This window comes from Pan troglodytes, chromosome 13, assembly GCF_028858775.2.
Source record: "Pan troglodytes isolate AG18354 chromosome 13, NHGRI_mPanTro3-v2.0_pri, whole genome shotgun sequence".
NCBI classification, from domain to species: domain Eukaryota; kingdom Metazoa; phylum Chordata; class Mammalia; order Primates; family Hominidae; genus Pan; species Pan troglodytes.
Window position 1 is genome coordinate 120,749,102 of NC_072411.2, and position 17,651 is coordinate 120,766,752.

Below are 17,651 nucleotides of genomic sequence, written 5' to 3' on the forward strand. Positions count from 1 at the left end.
GGAAACAGAGTGAGACTCCAACTCTAAATAAATAAATAATCTACATGTTCTTTATGTGCATGTGTGGATACTTCTATTAGGCAGCAGAATGATTTAGTTATCAAATATATTTTTTATAGAATTTTAAAACGTGAGCTCAGAGATTAAAACACCATATTCAATTTACCTAGAAGCAAATTTCTTTAAAATAGCTTTAGCTGACCATTTTTCATTTTGTCTTATCAGTACTTTAGGTAATATTCATATTTCTACCCTAATTCCCTACTGTTACAGCTAAAGACTGAAAAACATAAGAGTATATTTGTCTTTGATTCAACAAACATTTACTGAGTGCCTCTCTAACAGGCAGAATTCTAAGGTGACCCTCGACTTTGTATATTTCTGTCCCCTTTGAGTGTGGGTAGAACCAACCTGTGATAATGATGAGCTGTCACGCCTATGATGATGTTATTTTACCTGGCCCAAAGGAATTTTGCAGACATAATTAAGGTTACTAATCTTAACTTCGAATGAATCAAAAAGGAGATTATCTGAATGGGTCAGATCCAATCATATGAGCCCTTCTGTTTGTTTTTGAGACAGGCTCTTGCTCTGTTGTCCAGGCTGGAGAGCAGTGGCACGACCACGGCTCACTACAGCCTCGACCTCCCAGGCTCAAGCAATCCTCCCACCTTAGCCTCCCAAATAGCTGGGACTACAGGTGTGCACCACCATGTCTGGCTATTTTTAAACTTTTTGTAGAGAAGAGGGTATCACTATGTTGTCAGGGCTGGTCTCAAACACCTAGATTCAAGTGATCCTCTTGCCTCAGCCTCCCAAAGTGCTGGGATTACAGGCATGAGCCACCATGCTCCGCCCATATGAGCCCTTTAAATCTGGGTCTAGAGGATAGAAAGAGAAGTCTGAAGTCAGCAAGATGTATACTTCCTACTAGCCTGGAAAAAAGCAAACAGCACTGTTGTGAAGTGCTCATGAGGGGGCCATGTGGCAAGGATCTATAGGCAGCCTTTAGGAAATGAGTGGTTCCAGTGGACAGCTAGCAAGAAAATGAGGATCTCAGTCCTATAACCATAGGATCTGAATTCTACCCACGACCTTAATGAGATAGAAGAGGAACCTGGGCTCCAGATGAGAGCACAGGCAGTAATACCTTTATTTCAGCCTTATGATACTCTGAGCTGAGAACTTAGCCATACCGTGCTTAGTTTTCTGACCTACAGAGCTGGGATGAATAAATGGGTGTTGTTTTAAGCTAATACGTTTGAAGCAATTTCTTACACAGCACTGAAAACCTAATAGGGCCTCCTACATGCCAGAAAATGTTCTAGGCACTGGGGTGATAGCAGTGAATAAACCAAGGCAAAAATACCTCCTCTCATGAAGCCATCATTATACTGGGAGAGACAATGAAATCGACACTAGTAAAACATACAGTATGTTAGATAGTGATATATGTAAAGAGGAAATACATAGTAGGGAAGAGAGAAATGAAAGATCAGAGCAGAGTATCTGATAGCATGGCAAGAAAACACATCACTGAACAAATGGCCTTTATGTAAAGATCTGGAAAAGTGAGGGCACTATCTAAATGAGAATATGGGGGCCAGGTGTGGGGGCTAGTGCCTGTAATCCCAGCATTTTGGGAGGCTGAAGTGGGAAGCTGGCTTGAGCCCACAAGTGTCAGACCAGCCTAGGCAACATTGGAAAACCCAATCTCTACAAAAAATCAAAAAAATTAGCCAGGCATGGTGGTGTGCACCTGTAGTCCCAGCTATTCGGGAGACTGCGGCGGAAGGATTGCTTGAGCCAGGGAAGTTGAGGCTGCAGTGAGCTGTGATTAAGCCACTGCACTCTAGCCTGGGTGACAAAGCAACACCCTGTCTCAGAAATAAATCAGCAATTAAATAGAAATAAAAATAAGAGAATTTTGGGAAAGAGAATTCAAAATAGAGGAAATGGTAAGTGCAAAGACTCTAAGGCACTATGATCCTGGTGTTTTTGAACAAAAGCAAGGAAGCTCATTTCGTTAAAATAGAATGAGCAAGGGAAAAGTGTGACAGAAGATGAAGACAGAGAGTTAAGAGAGATGGGGGTAGGAGTGCTGAGAGGCAGATTACATGAGGTTATACAAGTCACAGGCTTTTAAATTTTATAAGCAGAAGGCTGACATGAACTAACTTCCATTTTAAATTGATTGCTTTGGCTTATGTGTTTAAAACAGACTGCAGAAACATGGTAACTAATTTAAAAGATGCTGCAACAATTCAAACAAGAGATGATAGTGGCTTGGTGTAGGGTAGTGGCAATGAAAGTGGTAAAAAGAGGTCACATTCTGGATGTATTTCCAAGGTAGAGCTGAAAGGACTTGCAGACATATGAGATGTCAGGTTTGAGAAAAAGAAATACAAAGCTGGGAACAGTGGCTTACGCCTGTAAACTCCAGCAATTTGGGAGGCCAAGGTGGGAGGGTTGCTTGAGGCCAGTTCAAGACTAGCCTGGGCAACATAGTGAGAGCCCGTCTCTAGAAAAAATTTAAAAATTAGCTGGGTGTGGTGGCATGTGCTCGTAGTCCTGGCTACTCTAGATGCTGAGGTGGGAAGGATTGCTTAAGTTCAGGAGTTAGCAGGCTATAGTAAGCTATGACTGCACCACTGCACTCCAGCCTGGGTGACAGAGCAAGACTCTGTCTTAAAAAAAAAAAATTTTTTTCCCTCATATTCAAGAATATATTATTAATACACTGAATTGCCTTATATTAATTAAAAAGCAGTCAGTTTAAACTGTAATGGTTTTTTTTAAAAAAAGTACATTTGCCAAACTGGCCAAACAAACCTATAGCAAGATGGGGCAGAGGATAAACACACAAAATTACAATCCAAAGGGTAATGTGTGTGGAATCTTCCTTCAGCCAGAAACTACTTTGTGTTAGAGAACTGTCCTAAATAAAATTACTAATGAAGCAACAGAACCCTATCCCCACCCAGCTGGCACAACCTGCCCGGTCTAGCCACCTGGTGTGCCTATATCCCATGACCCATGCCACTTATTGCATTGATGCACATACCTCAACTGCATATCCAACATCTGGGTGCTGTACAATTAGAGTGCCTAACACCACTGGCACAGTGTAGAAGCTACTACTCTGATATGGCCTTCTTTCTTTCTTTTTTTGAGATGGAGTCTTGCTCTGTCACCCAGGCTAGAGTGCAATGGCATAATCTCAGCTTACTACAACCACCTCCTCCCAGGTTAAAGCAATTGTCCTGCCTCAGCCTCCCTAGTAGCTGGGACTACAGGTGTGCACCACCACGCCTGGCTAATTTTCGTATTTTTAATGAAGATGGGGTTTCGCCATGTTGGCCAGGCTGGTCTCGAACTCTTGACCTCAGGTGATCCACCCACCTTGACCTCCCAAAGGGCTGGGATTACAGGCAGGAGCCACCATGCCCAGCCTGATATGGCCTGCTTTCTTCTGGGTTGCCTGAATGATCCCACTGTCCAGCTCCCCAGACCTGACTGACAGAGCTGGTGGACTGCCTGTGGTCATTTTCAACTGAGGCAACTTAAATTTTCCTATAAAAAAAAAATTTGAATGGTATGCCCACAATTCAATGAAATAATAACTGAAGACTTTGCCTCTCACTTTGACTTGCACAAATTTTGTCTGGAAGGTGCATTAGAAGGAAGAGATAAATGGCTATTATATTATTAACTGCTGTTGGACTCTCCAGCTTTTATAAGCTGAACCATACTTGCAAGATCCGGATATTTTCTTTAGACAACCATTTATCCACCAGGGGGAAAAGACTGATGAAGTCCTGAATGAAAGCAAGCAGTGTCACAGACTACTGATGCAAAACTGTCTTTATTAAAATTCTGGTTAAAAATGCTAGAATGTTATAGCTGGAAAAGATGTCAGTGAACACTATCATTTTGAGCAGCCTGAGAAAAATAGATATGGAGGACAGAAAATTGGAGAACCAATATGGATTTTGAATATTTCTGAAGAAAATTCCAGAATGGAAAAGAAGCAGTATTTAGAGAATAGTTTTCTGGAGCTGGAGAAAATCCCAAAGCTTCAGATGAAAAGTCTCTACCATATTAAGGCAAAAGTAACAAAAAGTGTTAATAACTAGATGTAAACTAGTGAAACTGTGAATTTCAAAAATAAAGAATACCACAGATTTTCAGGAAGAAAAAGAAAAAAATTCCCACAAAGTCAGGTTTCTTATGAGTGGCACAGAGTAACAGGATATGATAGGGTGGTATACTTAATACACTGATGGGTAAAGACTATGTGTGAGTCAATAATTCTGCATTAAGTCATGTGTGAAAGTCATAGAAATAATTCTCTCTTATATAGAGACTGTGAAGAATTACATTTTATCTGAAAAAAATCTATTCAGAGATGTACTATAGATGACTGGAAGATTAGTCAAAGTAAAATATTTTAAAGTGATGTGCAGGCTATAGAAGTCCTGATAAGTATGGAAATTAATTTAATGTAGAAAGTCTGGATAATTACTGTAAATATGGTTGAAAAACATTGCAAAAGGTAAAAATAATTCAAATTCGGATCTATTTTGTAAAAGAAAATATTTTTAGTAAAAATAATTTGGGGTTCAACCAAAAAAGCAAGTAATAAGGTGTGTTTTTTTTTCAGTGACAAAGAAAAACAAGTATTCCCAAACAAATCGATATTCTACAATGGAAAAGATGTAGAATGAAAAAAATAAAACTATAGATTAAAATTAAGTGTTAGGCAATACTAAAGTGTATAATAAAGTATTTAAATTTCTCACTCCGCCACGCGTTTTTGTTTCGTTTTGTTTTTTGAGATAGGGTCTTGCTTTGTTGCCCAAGCTGGAGTGCAGTGGCATCATCATGGCTTACTGCAGCCTCAACGTGCAGTGTTCAAGCAATCCTCCCACTTCAGCCTTCCAAGTAGCTGGGATTATAGGTGTGCATCACCACGCCTGCCTAATTTTTATATATTTTGTAGAGATGGGGTTTCCCCGTGTTGCCCAGGCTGGTCTTGAACTCCTGGGCTCAAACCATCTGCCCACCTCATCCTCCCAAATTGTTGGGATTACAGGCATGAGCCACTGTGCCCAGCCCAAGCATTTCTATAGAAAGATAAAGACTCTGAAAAAAAGGTTTGATATAATCTGTTGGTTTATATTTCCCCTATGACGTAGAAAGGAAGATGAGATAAAAATTCATTACTCGGGAGGCTGAGGTAGGAGGATCACTTGATCCCAGGAGATCCAGGCTGCAATAAGCTGGGGTTGTGCCACTGCACCCAAGAGCCTAGGCGACTGTGTGAGACCCTGTCTTAAAAACAGAAAAGAATTCATGGCATTTGGTATGTCATAGAAGAATTTTAATCACTTGCCATAAAGAAGTAAAAAGGGAAATCATTTCTTAGACACTACTTACGCTTTACAAATGATGGAGTGCTGAACCTCAAACTCCAAATTAGTAATAACAGGGCAAGTGTATGCTCTGGTAGCTGAAATATCTGGTGAATTTTCTTCTCCAGAAACAGGTTCAGTCTTCCAAGTTTTATTTAATTTTTCCATATCTTCTTTCAGCTGGTCCAAACACTGACTTAAAAATTCATGAGCATCCTAATAAGACAACAATATCCTTAATCAGATAAAAACATTTCTTGTCACAATAGCTTACTGAGGCTGGGTGTTGTGCCTCATACCTGTAATTCCAGCACTCTGGAAGGCTGAGGCAGGCGGATCACTTGAGGTCAGGAGTTCGAGACCAGCCCGGCCAACATGGTGAAATGCCATCTTTATTAAAAATACAAAAATTAGCCAGGTGTGGTGGCAGTCCCTGTAATCCCAGCTACTTGGGAGGCTGAGGCAGAAAAATTTCTTGAACCTGGGAGGCAGAGGTTACAGTGAGCCAAGATCGCACCATTATATTCCAGTTTGGGTGACAGAGCAAGATTCCATCTCAAAAGAAAAGGAAAAAAAACCAACAACAAAAAACAAAACAAAACAAAAATAATAGCTTATTAACATTATAATTTATACAGTGAAAACCCTTGAAAGTCAATGACATATGTGAACAATGTCAGGTTTATTCTTATAAGAATTTGGGGAGCTGCATATTTTGTGAATAAAAACAAATGACAGATTATATATTCTTAATAATTATATCAGTTGCACTGACATGAATCAATGAATAACTCCTCACTATGTTAAAAGAGGTAATTTTCGCAGGTAACACAGCCCAGGTCCTTGCACTGGTAAATCAAATCTATATATTAAAATATGGTACAATACACAGAAGAGTCACATTTAATCTTACTACAGCTCCTTAGGTTTTTCTTTCTTTCTTTCTTTGAGATGGATTTTCGCTCTTGTCACACAGGCTGGAGTACAATGGCACAATCTCGGCTCACTGCAACCTCTGCCTCCAGGGTTCAACCGATTATCCTGCATCAGCCTCCCAAGTAGCTGGGATTACAGACATGCGACATCACGCCTGGCTAATTTTTTTGTATTTTTAGTAGAGATGGGGTTTCACCTCATCAGTCAGGCTGGTCTGGAACTCCTGACCTCAGATGATCCACCCGCCTCGGCCTCTCAAAGTGCTGGGATTACAGGCATGAGCTACCGCACCCAGCCTCTCCTCAGGTTTTTCAATCTATAATGAACACACATACACAAATCTCGTTTTAAAATAAAAATCAAGAAACACACTAAAATCATGTCAATTTCCATGATTTCTTACATGTTATTTATTTAATTTTAATTTTTATTTTTTTGAGACAGAGTCTTGCCCTGTAGCCCAGGTTGGAGTGCAATGGTGCGATCTCAGCTCACTGCAACCTCGGCCTCCCAGGTTCAAGAGATTCTCCGGCCTCAGCTTCCCGAGTAGCTGGGATTACAGGCATGTGCCACCATGCCCGGCTAATGTTTTTTAATCTTTAGTAGAGACAGGGTTTCACCATGTTGGCCAGGCTGGTCTCAAACTCCTGACCTCATGATCCACCCACCGTGGCCTCCCAAAGTGCTGGGATTACAGGCGTGAGGCACCGCACCTGGCCTATTTTATTTATTTTTATAAATATTTATTTATTTATTTTTTGAGATGGAGTCTTGCTCTGTCACCCAGGCTATAGTGCAGTGGTATGATCTTGGCTCACTACAACCTCTGCCTCCCGGGTTCAAGCAATTCTCCTGCCTCAGGCTCCCGAGAAGCTGGGATTACAGGCGCATGCCACCACGCCTGGCTAATTTTTGTATTTTTAGTAGACACAGGGTTTCGCCATGTTGGCCAGGCTGGTCTCAAACTCCTGACCTCAGTGACCTCAGGCGACCTGCCCACCTAGGCCTCCCAAAGTGCTGGAATTACAGACGTGAGCCACCGTGTCAGGCCTCTGAAACGTTTTAAAACAATTAATACTCACATTCTGCATATAACCAGAGAATCTCTCTGCTGTAGCTGAAATGGCATTTTTAACCTTCTTGAGTAAATCCTTTTTGGTCTCTGAATTACAGATATCTTTTTTAACAAGCAAGTGTGCAAAGCGTCTGGTAAAACAAAAAACACAAAGTTAGCACGTTTTACATGACATGGCGTGATATTTTAAAGAATAATTACTAATAATGGCACAGAAAATTTTTGAGTGTCTAAAATTCCATTATTCTATAATCAATGAAGTAAAAGGTTACTCAATAAGTACAGTACATAATGATTACCTGATAAGTGCATTGAGTGGAATTTTCTTCCATGGGATACCTTGTTTAAGCAAGTCATTTGCAAATGACTGGAGTGAAAATAGAGATTGTAGAATAGCATTCATATAGCAGGTATTTCCCAAATTGGAGAAGCTGAAAATTAAAGAAATAGTGCTTTAGAAGGCAACAGGAATTCCTAAAGTATGTTCAGTATAGTAGGAGTTCTCCACTTTATGTTTCAGAATCACCTGGAGGGCTTGTTAAACTACATATTACTGGACCCTAACCCCAAGGTTTCTGATTCAGTAGGTTTGGACACAAATGTGTCCAAAAAAAGAAGGCACAAAAATGTCCATTTCTAACAAGTTACTAGATCACGTTGATGCTGCTGGTCTGGGGACTCTACTTTGAGAACTACTGCATTATGACATTATAATAATAGGCCAGGCGCAGTGGCTCATGCCTGTAATCCAAGCACTTTGGGAGGCCGAGGCAGGCAGATCACTTGAGGTCAGTAGTTTGAGACCAGCCTGGCCAATATAGTGGAACACTGTCTCTACTAAAAACACAAAAATTAGCCAGGCATGGTGGTATGCGCCTGTAATCTCAGCTACTTGCAGGCTGAGGCAGGAGAATCACTTGAACCCAGGAGGCAGAGGTTGCAGTGAGCCAAGATTGTGCCATTGCACTCCAGCCTCAGCAACAGAGTGAGACTCTGTCTCAAAATAAATAAAATAAATAAATAAATAATAACTTAGTTTGATCTAATGGAAAAGTATACATTTTCAAAATTAATGCTAAACATGACTGGGGGCTTACCTAAAGTGCTTTTCATTCTTACTTATAATTTATTTTTTCATTTAAATATAACTTATTCATTTCTCTGAAAATGAATGCTCAGAAAAGGAATTACTGGGTCATAGAATATATGTGTTTAGGTACTGCCAAATCTTTTTCCTAAGTACAAATATATTTTTAAAACTTTTTATGCCGGGTGCAGTGGCTCATGCCTATAATCCCAGCACTTTGGGAGGCCAAGGCGGGTGGATCACAAGGTCAGGAGGTGGAAACCATCCTGGCTAACACGGTGAAACCCTGTCTCTACTAAAAATACAAAAAATTAGCCAGGCGTGGAGGCATGCGCCTGTAGTCCCAGCTACTTGGGAGGCTGAAGCAAGAGAATTGCTTGAACCCGGGAGGCGGAGGTTGCAGTAAGCTGAGATCACGCCACTGCACTCAAGCCTGGGCAACAGAGCAAGACTATGTTTTTTAAAAAAACAAAAAACAACAAAAAAAAAACCTTTTAATTTAGAAATAAATTTAGACTTCCAGAAGAGATGCAAAAATCTTTACCTGGATTCACCAACTGTTATACTTCTGTAATATGCACTTCATCACTTAATATCCCTCTCTCTATGTATTTTTCTGAAACCATTTCAGAGTAAGTTGCATTTATTAAACCCCTTTAGTTCTAAATACTTTAGTGTATATTTCATAAGACTATTCTTATAAATAATCAGAGTACAATTATCAGCATCAGTAAATGTAACACTGATACAATATTCTATCTAATATACGTTTCTTAATTCAATTTTGTCAACAGATCCAAGAAGGTTCTTTATAGCTTTTCTTCCCTCACTTAGGTACAAGATTCAGTCCAGGATCACATGCTGTTTTCATGTCTCTTTAGTTTTCTTTAATCTGGAGTAAGTCCTCAGCTTTCTCTTACATGACACTGACATTTTTGAAGAATACAGTTCTCCCTACCCTGGGTTGTTTTATTTTTGTTTTTGAGACAGGGTCTTGCTCTGTTGTCCTGGCTGGAGTGCAGTGGTGTGATGACAACGTACTGCAGCCTCAACCTCCCGGGCTCGAGCAATCCTCCCACCTCAGCTTCCCCACTACAATGTGTGCCACTATGCCTGGGTAATTTTTTAATTTTTGTAGAGACGGATCTCACTATGTTGCCTAGGCTGTATTGAACTCCAGGGCTCAAGCAATCCTCCTTCCTTGGCCTCCCAAAGTGTTGGGATTACAGGCGTGAGCCACTGCACCCAGCTTGTTTTTTTCGTTTTTTCTTTTTTTAGACAGAGTCTTGCTCTGTTGCCCAGGCTGGAGTGTAGTGGCGTGATCTCAGTTCACTACAACCTCTGCCTCCCGGGTTCAAGCAAGTCTCATGCCTCAGCCTCCCAAATAACTAGGGTGACAGGCGTGTGCCACCATACGCAGCTAATGTTTGTATTTATTTATTTATTTATTTTGAGACGGAGTCTTGCTCTGTTGCCCAGGCTGGAGTGCAGTGGTGTGATCTCAGCTTACAGCAACTTCCATCTCCCAGGTTCAAGCAATTCTCCTGCCTGAGCCTCCTGAGTAGCTGGGATTACAGGTGTGCACCACCAGGCCTGGCTAATTTTTTTGTATTTTTAGTAGAGGTTTCATCATGTTGATCAGGTTTGTCTTGAACTCCTGATCTGCCCGCCTTTGCCTCCCAAAGTGTTGGGATTACAGGCATGAGCCACCGTGCCCAGCCTGTATTTTTAATAGAGACGGCGTTTCCCCATGTTGGCCAGGCTGCTCTCGAACTCCTGACCTCAAGTGATTCACCTGCCTCAGCCTCCCAGAGTGCTGGGATTACAGGTGTGAGGCACTTCACCTGACCTAGCCTTATTTTTAATAGAACATCCCTCATACTGGGTTTGCTATCTCCTCATGATGAGATTCAGCCTAAACTGGAAGAGCACATGAACAAACAGTGATACCATGTCATGCCTTTTTTTTTTTTTTTGAGAGCTTGTTTGGAGTTTCTAGCAGGGGAGTGCAGCTACTCGTATACCCTTGACTGAAGACCAGTCCTCCTCTATTGGGGATGGTCATCCTCTTTGACTGAGCACGCAGGTTTGCGACAGATACACATGGAGTGGTGAGGGAGGAAGGGGATACCCGCCTAGCCAGTCAGATCAGCCAAATCAACCCTGGTGAACAACGGGGTAACAGATGTCACAGTTAGATCGCCCTCACATCCAATCTTTTTTTTTTTTTTTTTTGAGAGGGTCTCATTCTGTTGCCCAGGCTGGAGCACAGTGGCACAATCTTGGCTCCCTGCAACCTCGACCCCCCCGGACTCAGATGATCCTCCCACCTCAGCTTCCTGAGTAGCTGGGGTTACAAATGCGCACCACCATGTCAGGCTAATTTTGTATTTTTTTGTAGAGACAGAATTTTGTCATGTTACCCAGGCTGGTTTTGAACTCCTGGGCTCAAGCAATCTGCCTGCCTTGACCTCCCAAAGTGTTGAGATTATAGGTGTGAGCCACATGTCTGGTGGATACTGTATCCTTCTAAGGGCATCACATCCAGGAATACATGATATTCCTGTGTTGCCCAGGGGTGATGTCAATTTTGAGTACCTGAGAGAACTACTGCTTCTGCTTCTGCCTATGAGGAAGTTTGAGAGTCTGGAATTACCTTCCTACTATAAACAATGAGAAAACTGGACAAAATAGAGAAAACAGCTATTTTCAGATACTAGACAATAGGCAGCACAAAACAGTGATCCATAAGAGAAGGAAAATAAATGATGTGAGCCCTACTATTACCCAGATTTTCTGTCTGGAGGCAATTTGTGAACTGCAATTCAGGGAGCACCCAAACAGAGCCCAGAAATCTTACCAAGTTGAGCTGAGAGAAATGAGTTCGAAAAGCTGAGGTTGCTGAGATTTCTGGGACAGAGTACTTGAGAGGAAGGAACTGAGCAAAGGAAAAGCTCCAGAAATCTGCACAGCAGTCTGCTTGAATATTTGGCTGAATACCAACCTGTGTATGCAGAGTGAAACTCAGTCTTCTTGACACTAATCAAGAACAACTTCAAGGAAAAGAATGTTTACTATGGAGCTACTGGCCAAACAACTCCCAGAACTCACACAGGGACTAAAATTCCACCAGTTCGAATTTATACCAGTCAGAGTAGAGAGACCTAGATGAATTCACAGAGTGTTAACTGAGACTCCAAAGGAACTATGCTTTAGGAAAGGAAGCAAATTAGCCTTAGAGTAAAGGATACTCTATATTCAAAAAGAACTTAAGCAGATCACACAGCTGAGAAAGAAGAAAAAAAAAACAGAAATGAAAAAGAAGAACTTAAACAGGAGACTCAAAACAATCAAAACTACTGCAGACAAGAATATTGAAACAACTACTTAAAATATGCTCTACACGATCAAGAATGGAAAGGAAATCATAAACATAATGAGAGAAGTGAAAGATTTTTTAAAGACCCAAATTAAACTTCTAGAGATGAAAATCACAATATTTAAAATGAAAATTTCACTTGACGTGATTAATAGCATATTAGACACTGTAGAAGGAAATATCTGAACTTGAAAAGACAGCAACAGAATAGATTCCCACTAAACCTGTGGGACGATATCAAATACAATTATATTTGTATCAAATATAACTGGAATCCAGAGAGAAGAGTCAGAAAAAAAATCTGAAAAAATCAATATATAAAAACGTTCAAAATCTGATAAAAACTAGAAACCCACAGATCCAAGAAGCTCAACAAATCCCAAGTGAGATAAACACAAATCAAAATGAAGCCCATCAAAATAAAACTGCTAAAAATTAGCAACGAAGAGAAAATCTTGAAAAGCAGTCAGAGAAAAACTGTCTCAGTGCCTTCAAGGAGGAAGATTAAATCACTTACAAGGGCAGAAGAATTAGACTGGCATCTTATTTCTGAAAAGCAAATACAAAGCAAGGTAACAGTAAAGTAGCATTATAAGAAACCCAAGGAAAGAAAGCATGACCCAAGGATTTTACATCCAGCCAAACTATTTTTCAAATATCCAAGCTAGAGAAAAAATTTTGAATATGCAAGAACTAGGGAAACAAGGTACATAATTGTAAAGTTAAGACTAAAACAAGATTAAGACCGTAGGCTTCTAGTCAGAAATTATACAAAAAAGAAGACAAAGAAAAGATATCTTTAAAATACTGAAAGAAACACATTATCACGTTAGAGTTCTATATAAGCTAGATTTCTAGATCCAATGGAAATATCTTTTAAAATTAAAAGCAAAATCCTTTTTCTGACAAACAAAATCTGAGAATACTTGCTGCCAAGAGACATGCACTGTAAGAAATGTTAAAGCGACATTCTTCATGCAGAAGGAAAAATGATACCAGACAGAAACTCAGATCTACACAAAAGAAGAGCACTTAAAACAGGAAATCATGTGGGAAAATACAAAATACATTTCTGTCTCATCTTTTAATTTCTTTAAATACACTGGACTGTTTAAAACAATAACACCAAATAATACACTTTAAATAGGTAACTACACGGTACGTGAATTTTTAAGGCTGTAAAAAAATCCTAACTACGTATTGTGGGATGTATAACATACATAGAAGTAAAATGGGCTGGGCGCGGTGGCTCACGCCTGTAATCCCAGCACTTTGGAGGCCGAGGCGCGCAGATCACCTGAGGTCGGGAGTTCGAGACCAGCCTGACCAATATGGAGAACCCTCGTCTCTACTAAAAATATAAAATCAGCAGGGCGTGGTAGCACATGCCTATAATCCCAGCTACTCTGGAGGCTGAGGCAGGAGAATTGCTTGAACCCGGGAGGCGGAGGCTGCAGTGAGCCGAGATCGCACCATTGCACTCCAGCCTGGGCAACGAGAGCAAAACTCCATCTCAAAAAAGAAAAAGAAAAAGAAAAAGCAGTAAAATGTATGATAACAGTATAAATGATGTGGGGTGGGAGGCAATAATGGAGATAAAATGAACACAAAGGAAAGAAAGAAAAGAGAAAAAAGTAACCAAGGACAGATGGAACAAATAGAAGACAATTAGCAAGATGGTAGACTTAAACTCAGCCTTATCCATAATTGTGAAAAATGTTAATGGTCTAAATACTTCAACCATCAATTTAGACTGGATGATCTAATCATAAAAATGTGGAGTCACTATTAATATAAGACACAGCAGACTTCAGAAAAATATTATCAGGGATAAAAAGGGGCATTTCATAACAATAGGGAGGTCGATTCATTAAGATTTAATTAATATAATCCTAAATGTGTATGTGCCAAAAACAAAGCTATAAAATACATAAAGTAAAAACTGACAGAACTGGAAGGAAAAATATACAGGTTTCTGGCCTAATATACAAATTTCTGACCTAAGTTCTACTTTACTGGGTATCAGGACTGCAGCCTCTGATTTCTTATTGTTTCCATTAAATAATCTCTCCCTCCCTTTATTATAATACTTTTTGAATTACTGTTCTACGTATATTTCTAGTATGCAGCACAGAGTTCAGTTTTGCTTTATGAGACAGTTTTAGACTTTTTATATTGCTGTTAACCCCTTTATCATAAATTTTTAAAATCATCTAGCCTGTCCATTTTATTATTTTATGTTAGAGACAAGGTCTTTCTCTGCCACTTAGGCTGGAGCGCAGTGGCACGATCATAGCTCACTGAAACTTTAAACTTCTGGGCTCAAGCAATCCTCCAGCCTCAGTCTCCCCGGTAGCTGGGATTAAAGACGTGTACCACCATGTTGGGCTAATTTTTTATTTTATTTTATTATTTGTAGACAGAGGGTCTTGCTATGTGGCCCAGGCTGGTCTTGAATTCCTAGCCTCAAGTGATCCTCCCATTTCGGCCTCCCAAAGCACTAGGATTACAGATGTGGGCCACTGTGCCTGGCCTAGCCTGCTCATTTTATTTATTTTTTTATTTTTGTAGAGACAGGGTCTTACTATGTTGTCCAGGCTGGTCTTGAACTCTCAAGCTCAAGTGATCCCTCCAACTTGGCCTCCTGAAGTGTTGGGATTACAGGCGTGAGCCATTACACTCAGCCTATTCATTTTAAATGGTATCCTTTGACTCACACCTATTACTTTATGAAACAGTCAACTACATTATTCTACTTTCTTCCTTCTCTCTCTTCACCCATTTTCTTTTAGTTGCAATCTTACTACTTTATCAGAAAAAAAAATTGGGGGGGAAATAGTGTCTCATTTTGTCACTCAAACTAGAGTGCAGTGGTGTGACCACGGTTCACCGTGGCCTCGACCTCCCAGGCTCAAGCAATCCTCCCACCTCAGCCTCCCAAGCAGATGGAACTACAGGTGTGCACAACCACACTTAGCTAAATTTTTTTTGTATTTTTTGTAGAGATGTGGTTTTTCTGTGTTTCCCAGGCTGGTCTCGAACTCCTGAGCTCAAGTGATCTGCCTGCCTCAGACTCCCAAAGTGCTGGGATTACAGGTGTTAGCCATCATGCCCAGCTGACATAATGTTTATATACCATTCTTTTATATGTATTCTCACCATTGTTTGTCTTAGTTCTATAACTGAATATATGAAATGTTCATCATTTACGTTTTTGTCAATGTTTCTCCAGTTACTCTTGGACGCATGAAGCTCATTTTCTGTAGAGTCCTCAGGAAGAGCAAATGTGTGTATAGTATTCCAAGTTCTTATACTCCAAACCTTTTTTCTCTAGCTTGCATATTTGACATCTTGGCTTGGCATGAAATCTTTGTTTCACACCTCCTTTCATTGAGTTTCTTGAAAATGATGTTAGTGTTATCCTGCTTTGCATGATGATTTTGAGAAGTCTGATGCCAGACTATTTCTGTTGCCCTTGTAAGTTATTTCATCTTTTTGATTCAGGAACTGAGGATTTTTCCTTGTCTTTAAAGTCTAATAGTTGTACTAAGATATGTCTTGATTATTCTAGGTCAATTTTCCAGATTGAAAGAGCTGGAAAGCTCTTTCAATATACAGATTCGAGACTTTTATTTCAGTGAAGTCTTCTTGGATTATAGCTGTTTTGTTGGTTTTTTTGAGACAAAGTCTTGCTCTCTGTCACCCAGGCTGGAGTGAAGTGGACTATCATGGCTCACTGCAGCCTTGACCTCCTGGACTCAAGCAAGCCTCCTGCCTCAGTCCCCTGAGTATCTGGGACCAGAGGTGCACGCCACCAAGCCCAGCTAATTTTTGTACTATTTGTAGAGATGGGGTTTCGCTATGCTGTCCAGATTGGTCTCGAATTCCTGGGCTCAAGAGATCTACCCACCTCTGCCTCCCAAAGTGCTGGTATAACAGGCATGAGTCACCATGCCCAGCGGGATTATAGTTTTTAACACTACTTCTGTCTCAATGCTTTAATCTTCTTCTTCCGGGACACTAATTATATGTAATATGGGTGTATTCTTTGCCTTTTTTCTAGTTCAACTACTTTCTTTCTGGCTTTTTTTTTTTTTTTTTTTTTGAGATGGAGTGTCACTCTGTCACTCAGGCTGGAGTGCAGTGGTGCGATCTCAGCTCACTGCAACCTCCGCCTCCTGGGTTCAAGAAATTCTCCTGCTTCAGCCTCCTGAGTAGCTGGGATTACGGGCACATGCCACCATGCCTGGCTAATTTTTGTATTTTTAGTAGAGATGGGGTTTCACCATACTGGTCAGGTTGGTCTCGAACTCCTGACCTCAGGCGATCCATGTACCTCCCAAAGTGCTGGGATTACAGGGGTGAGCCACCACGCCCGGCCCTTTCTGGCTTTTTATACTTCTTTTTTTTTTTTTTTCATCTTTTTTTCCCTGGCTTTCCTTTTTAAAGCCCATTTCCATTTGAAATTATTTTCACTTGAGTATCTTTAATTTAAAACTTCATTTTCAATATATCTTTTCTTCTCCATCTTTTCTGAGTTCAAGCATTTGTCATTTCATTTATTCTTGCTTGTCCATTGTCATTCTCAGTTTGAATTTTTTTTTTCTTTTTGAGACGGAGTTTTGCTCTGTCGCCCAGGCTGGAGTGCAGTGGCGCAATCTCAGCTCACTGCAACCTCTGCCTCTTGGGTTCAAGCAATTCTCCTGCCTCAGCCTCCCGAATAGCTGGGATTACAGGCACCCGCCACCACATCCAGCTAATTTTTTTGTATTTTTAGTAGAGACAGGGTTCATCATGTTGGCCAGGTTGGTTTTGAACTCCTGACCTCAAGTGATCCGCCTGCCTTGGCCTCCCAAAGTGCTAGGTTTACAGGTGTGAGCGGCGCCTGGATTTTTATTCATGCTACTTTTATCATATTTTCAAGTGCTTCTTTCAAGGTATTTAATTATATTTATTTATTTATTTATTTTATTTGTTTTTTTGAGATGGAGTCTCACAGTTGTCCAGGCTGGAGTACAGTGGTGCAATCTCGGCTCACTGTACTCTGCCTCCCTGGTTCAAGTGATACTCCCTCCTCTGCCTCCCAAGTAGCTGGGAATACAAGCATGTGCCACCATGCCCAACTAATTTTTGTATTTTTAGTACAGACAGGGTTTCACCATGTTGGCCAGGCTAGTCTCGAACTCTTGACCTCAAGTTATCCGCCTGCCTCGGCCCCTCAAAGTGCTGGGATTACAGGTGTGAGCCACAGTGCCTGGCCTTAATTCTATTTAGCATCTACCCACTGTAAACAGTTTACTTCATGGTTTGTTCTAGGGGGCAGAATTTTCACTGGCTGAAATATTTTGATTCATGCTTCTGTTTTTTTCTTATAGTCATTTTTTAATGGAAGTGGCCTGCTTTTTTACATTCCTATTCATTTTGTGAATAGGGCTTAAGTGAAGCACTTAGTTTAGCAAAGTATAGTTTCTTTAATGGATGAGAATGATGGAGGTGGAGGGAGGGGAAAAAGAGAGGTTGGCACATCTTGTTTCCCTTTCATTTTGACATGATCCTTAATTTTCTTCTCTTGCTTCTAAATCAAGTTTCCAGACTTGGCTAATTCTTCCCTATAAGTAATGATTCTTTGAGGCTGTTATTCTGGTACCACTGACATTCAAGCCTCTTCCCTATAACTAGTTCTGCAAACTACCAAGATCCAGATTCAGTATTTTGCTACTTATTATTGGATTTTATGTTTCTGGGAGTGATTTTCTTCAG

General features: G+C 40.4%; 1 protein-coding gene across 27 annotated transcripts in view; it reads right to left on the reverse strand.

Annotated features, from left to right (window-relative positions):
• USP37 (ubiquitin specific peptidase 37) overlaps positions 1 to 17,651 on the reverse strand; it is a 118,791-nt gene that overhangs the window by 40,074 nt on the left and 61,066 nt on the right. For all 27 annotated transcript variants that reach the window (XR_010149881.1, XM_054679349.1, XM_054679350.1 and 24 more), the window contains 3 exons: positions 7,725 to 7,856; positions 7,433 to 7,556; positions 5,440 to 5,630 (listed from right to left, as the gene is read on the reverse strand). Coding sequence is in view for 26 of the 27 variants with exons in the window: in XM_054679349.1 (XP_054535324.1) it covers positions 5,440 to 5,630; positions 7,433 to 7,556; positions 7,725 to 7,856 (447 nt within the window). In the remaining variant the exon portion in view is untranslated. The remainder of the gene's footprint in view (positions 1 to 5,439; positions 5,631 to 7,432; positions 7,557 to 7,724; positions 7,857 to 17,651) is intronic.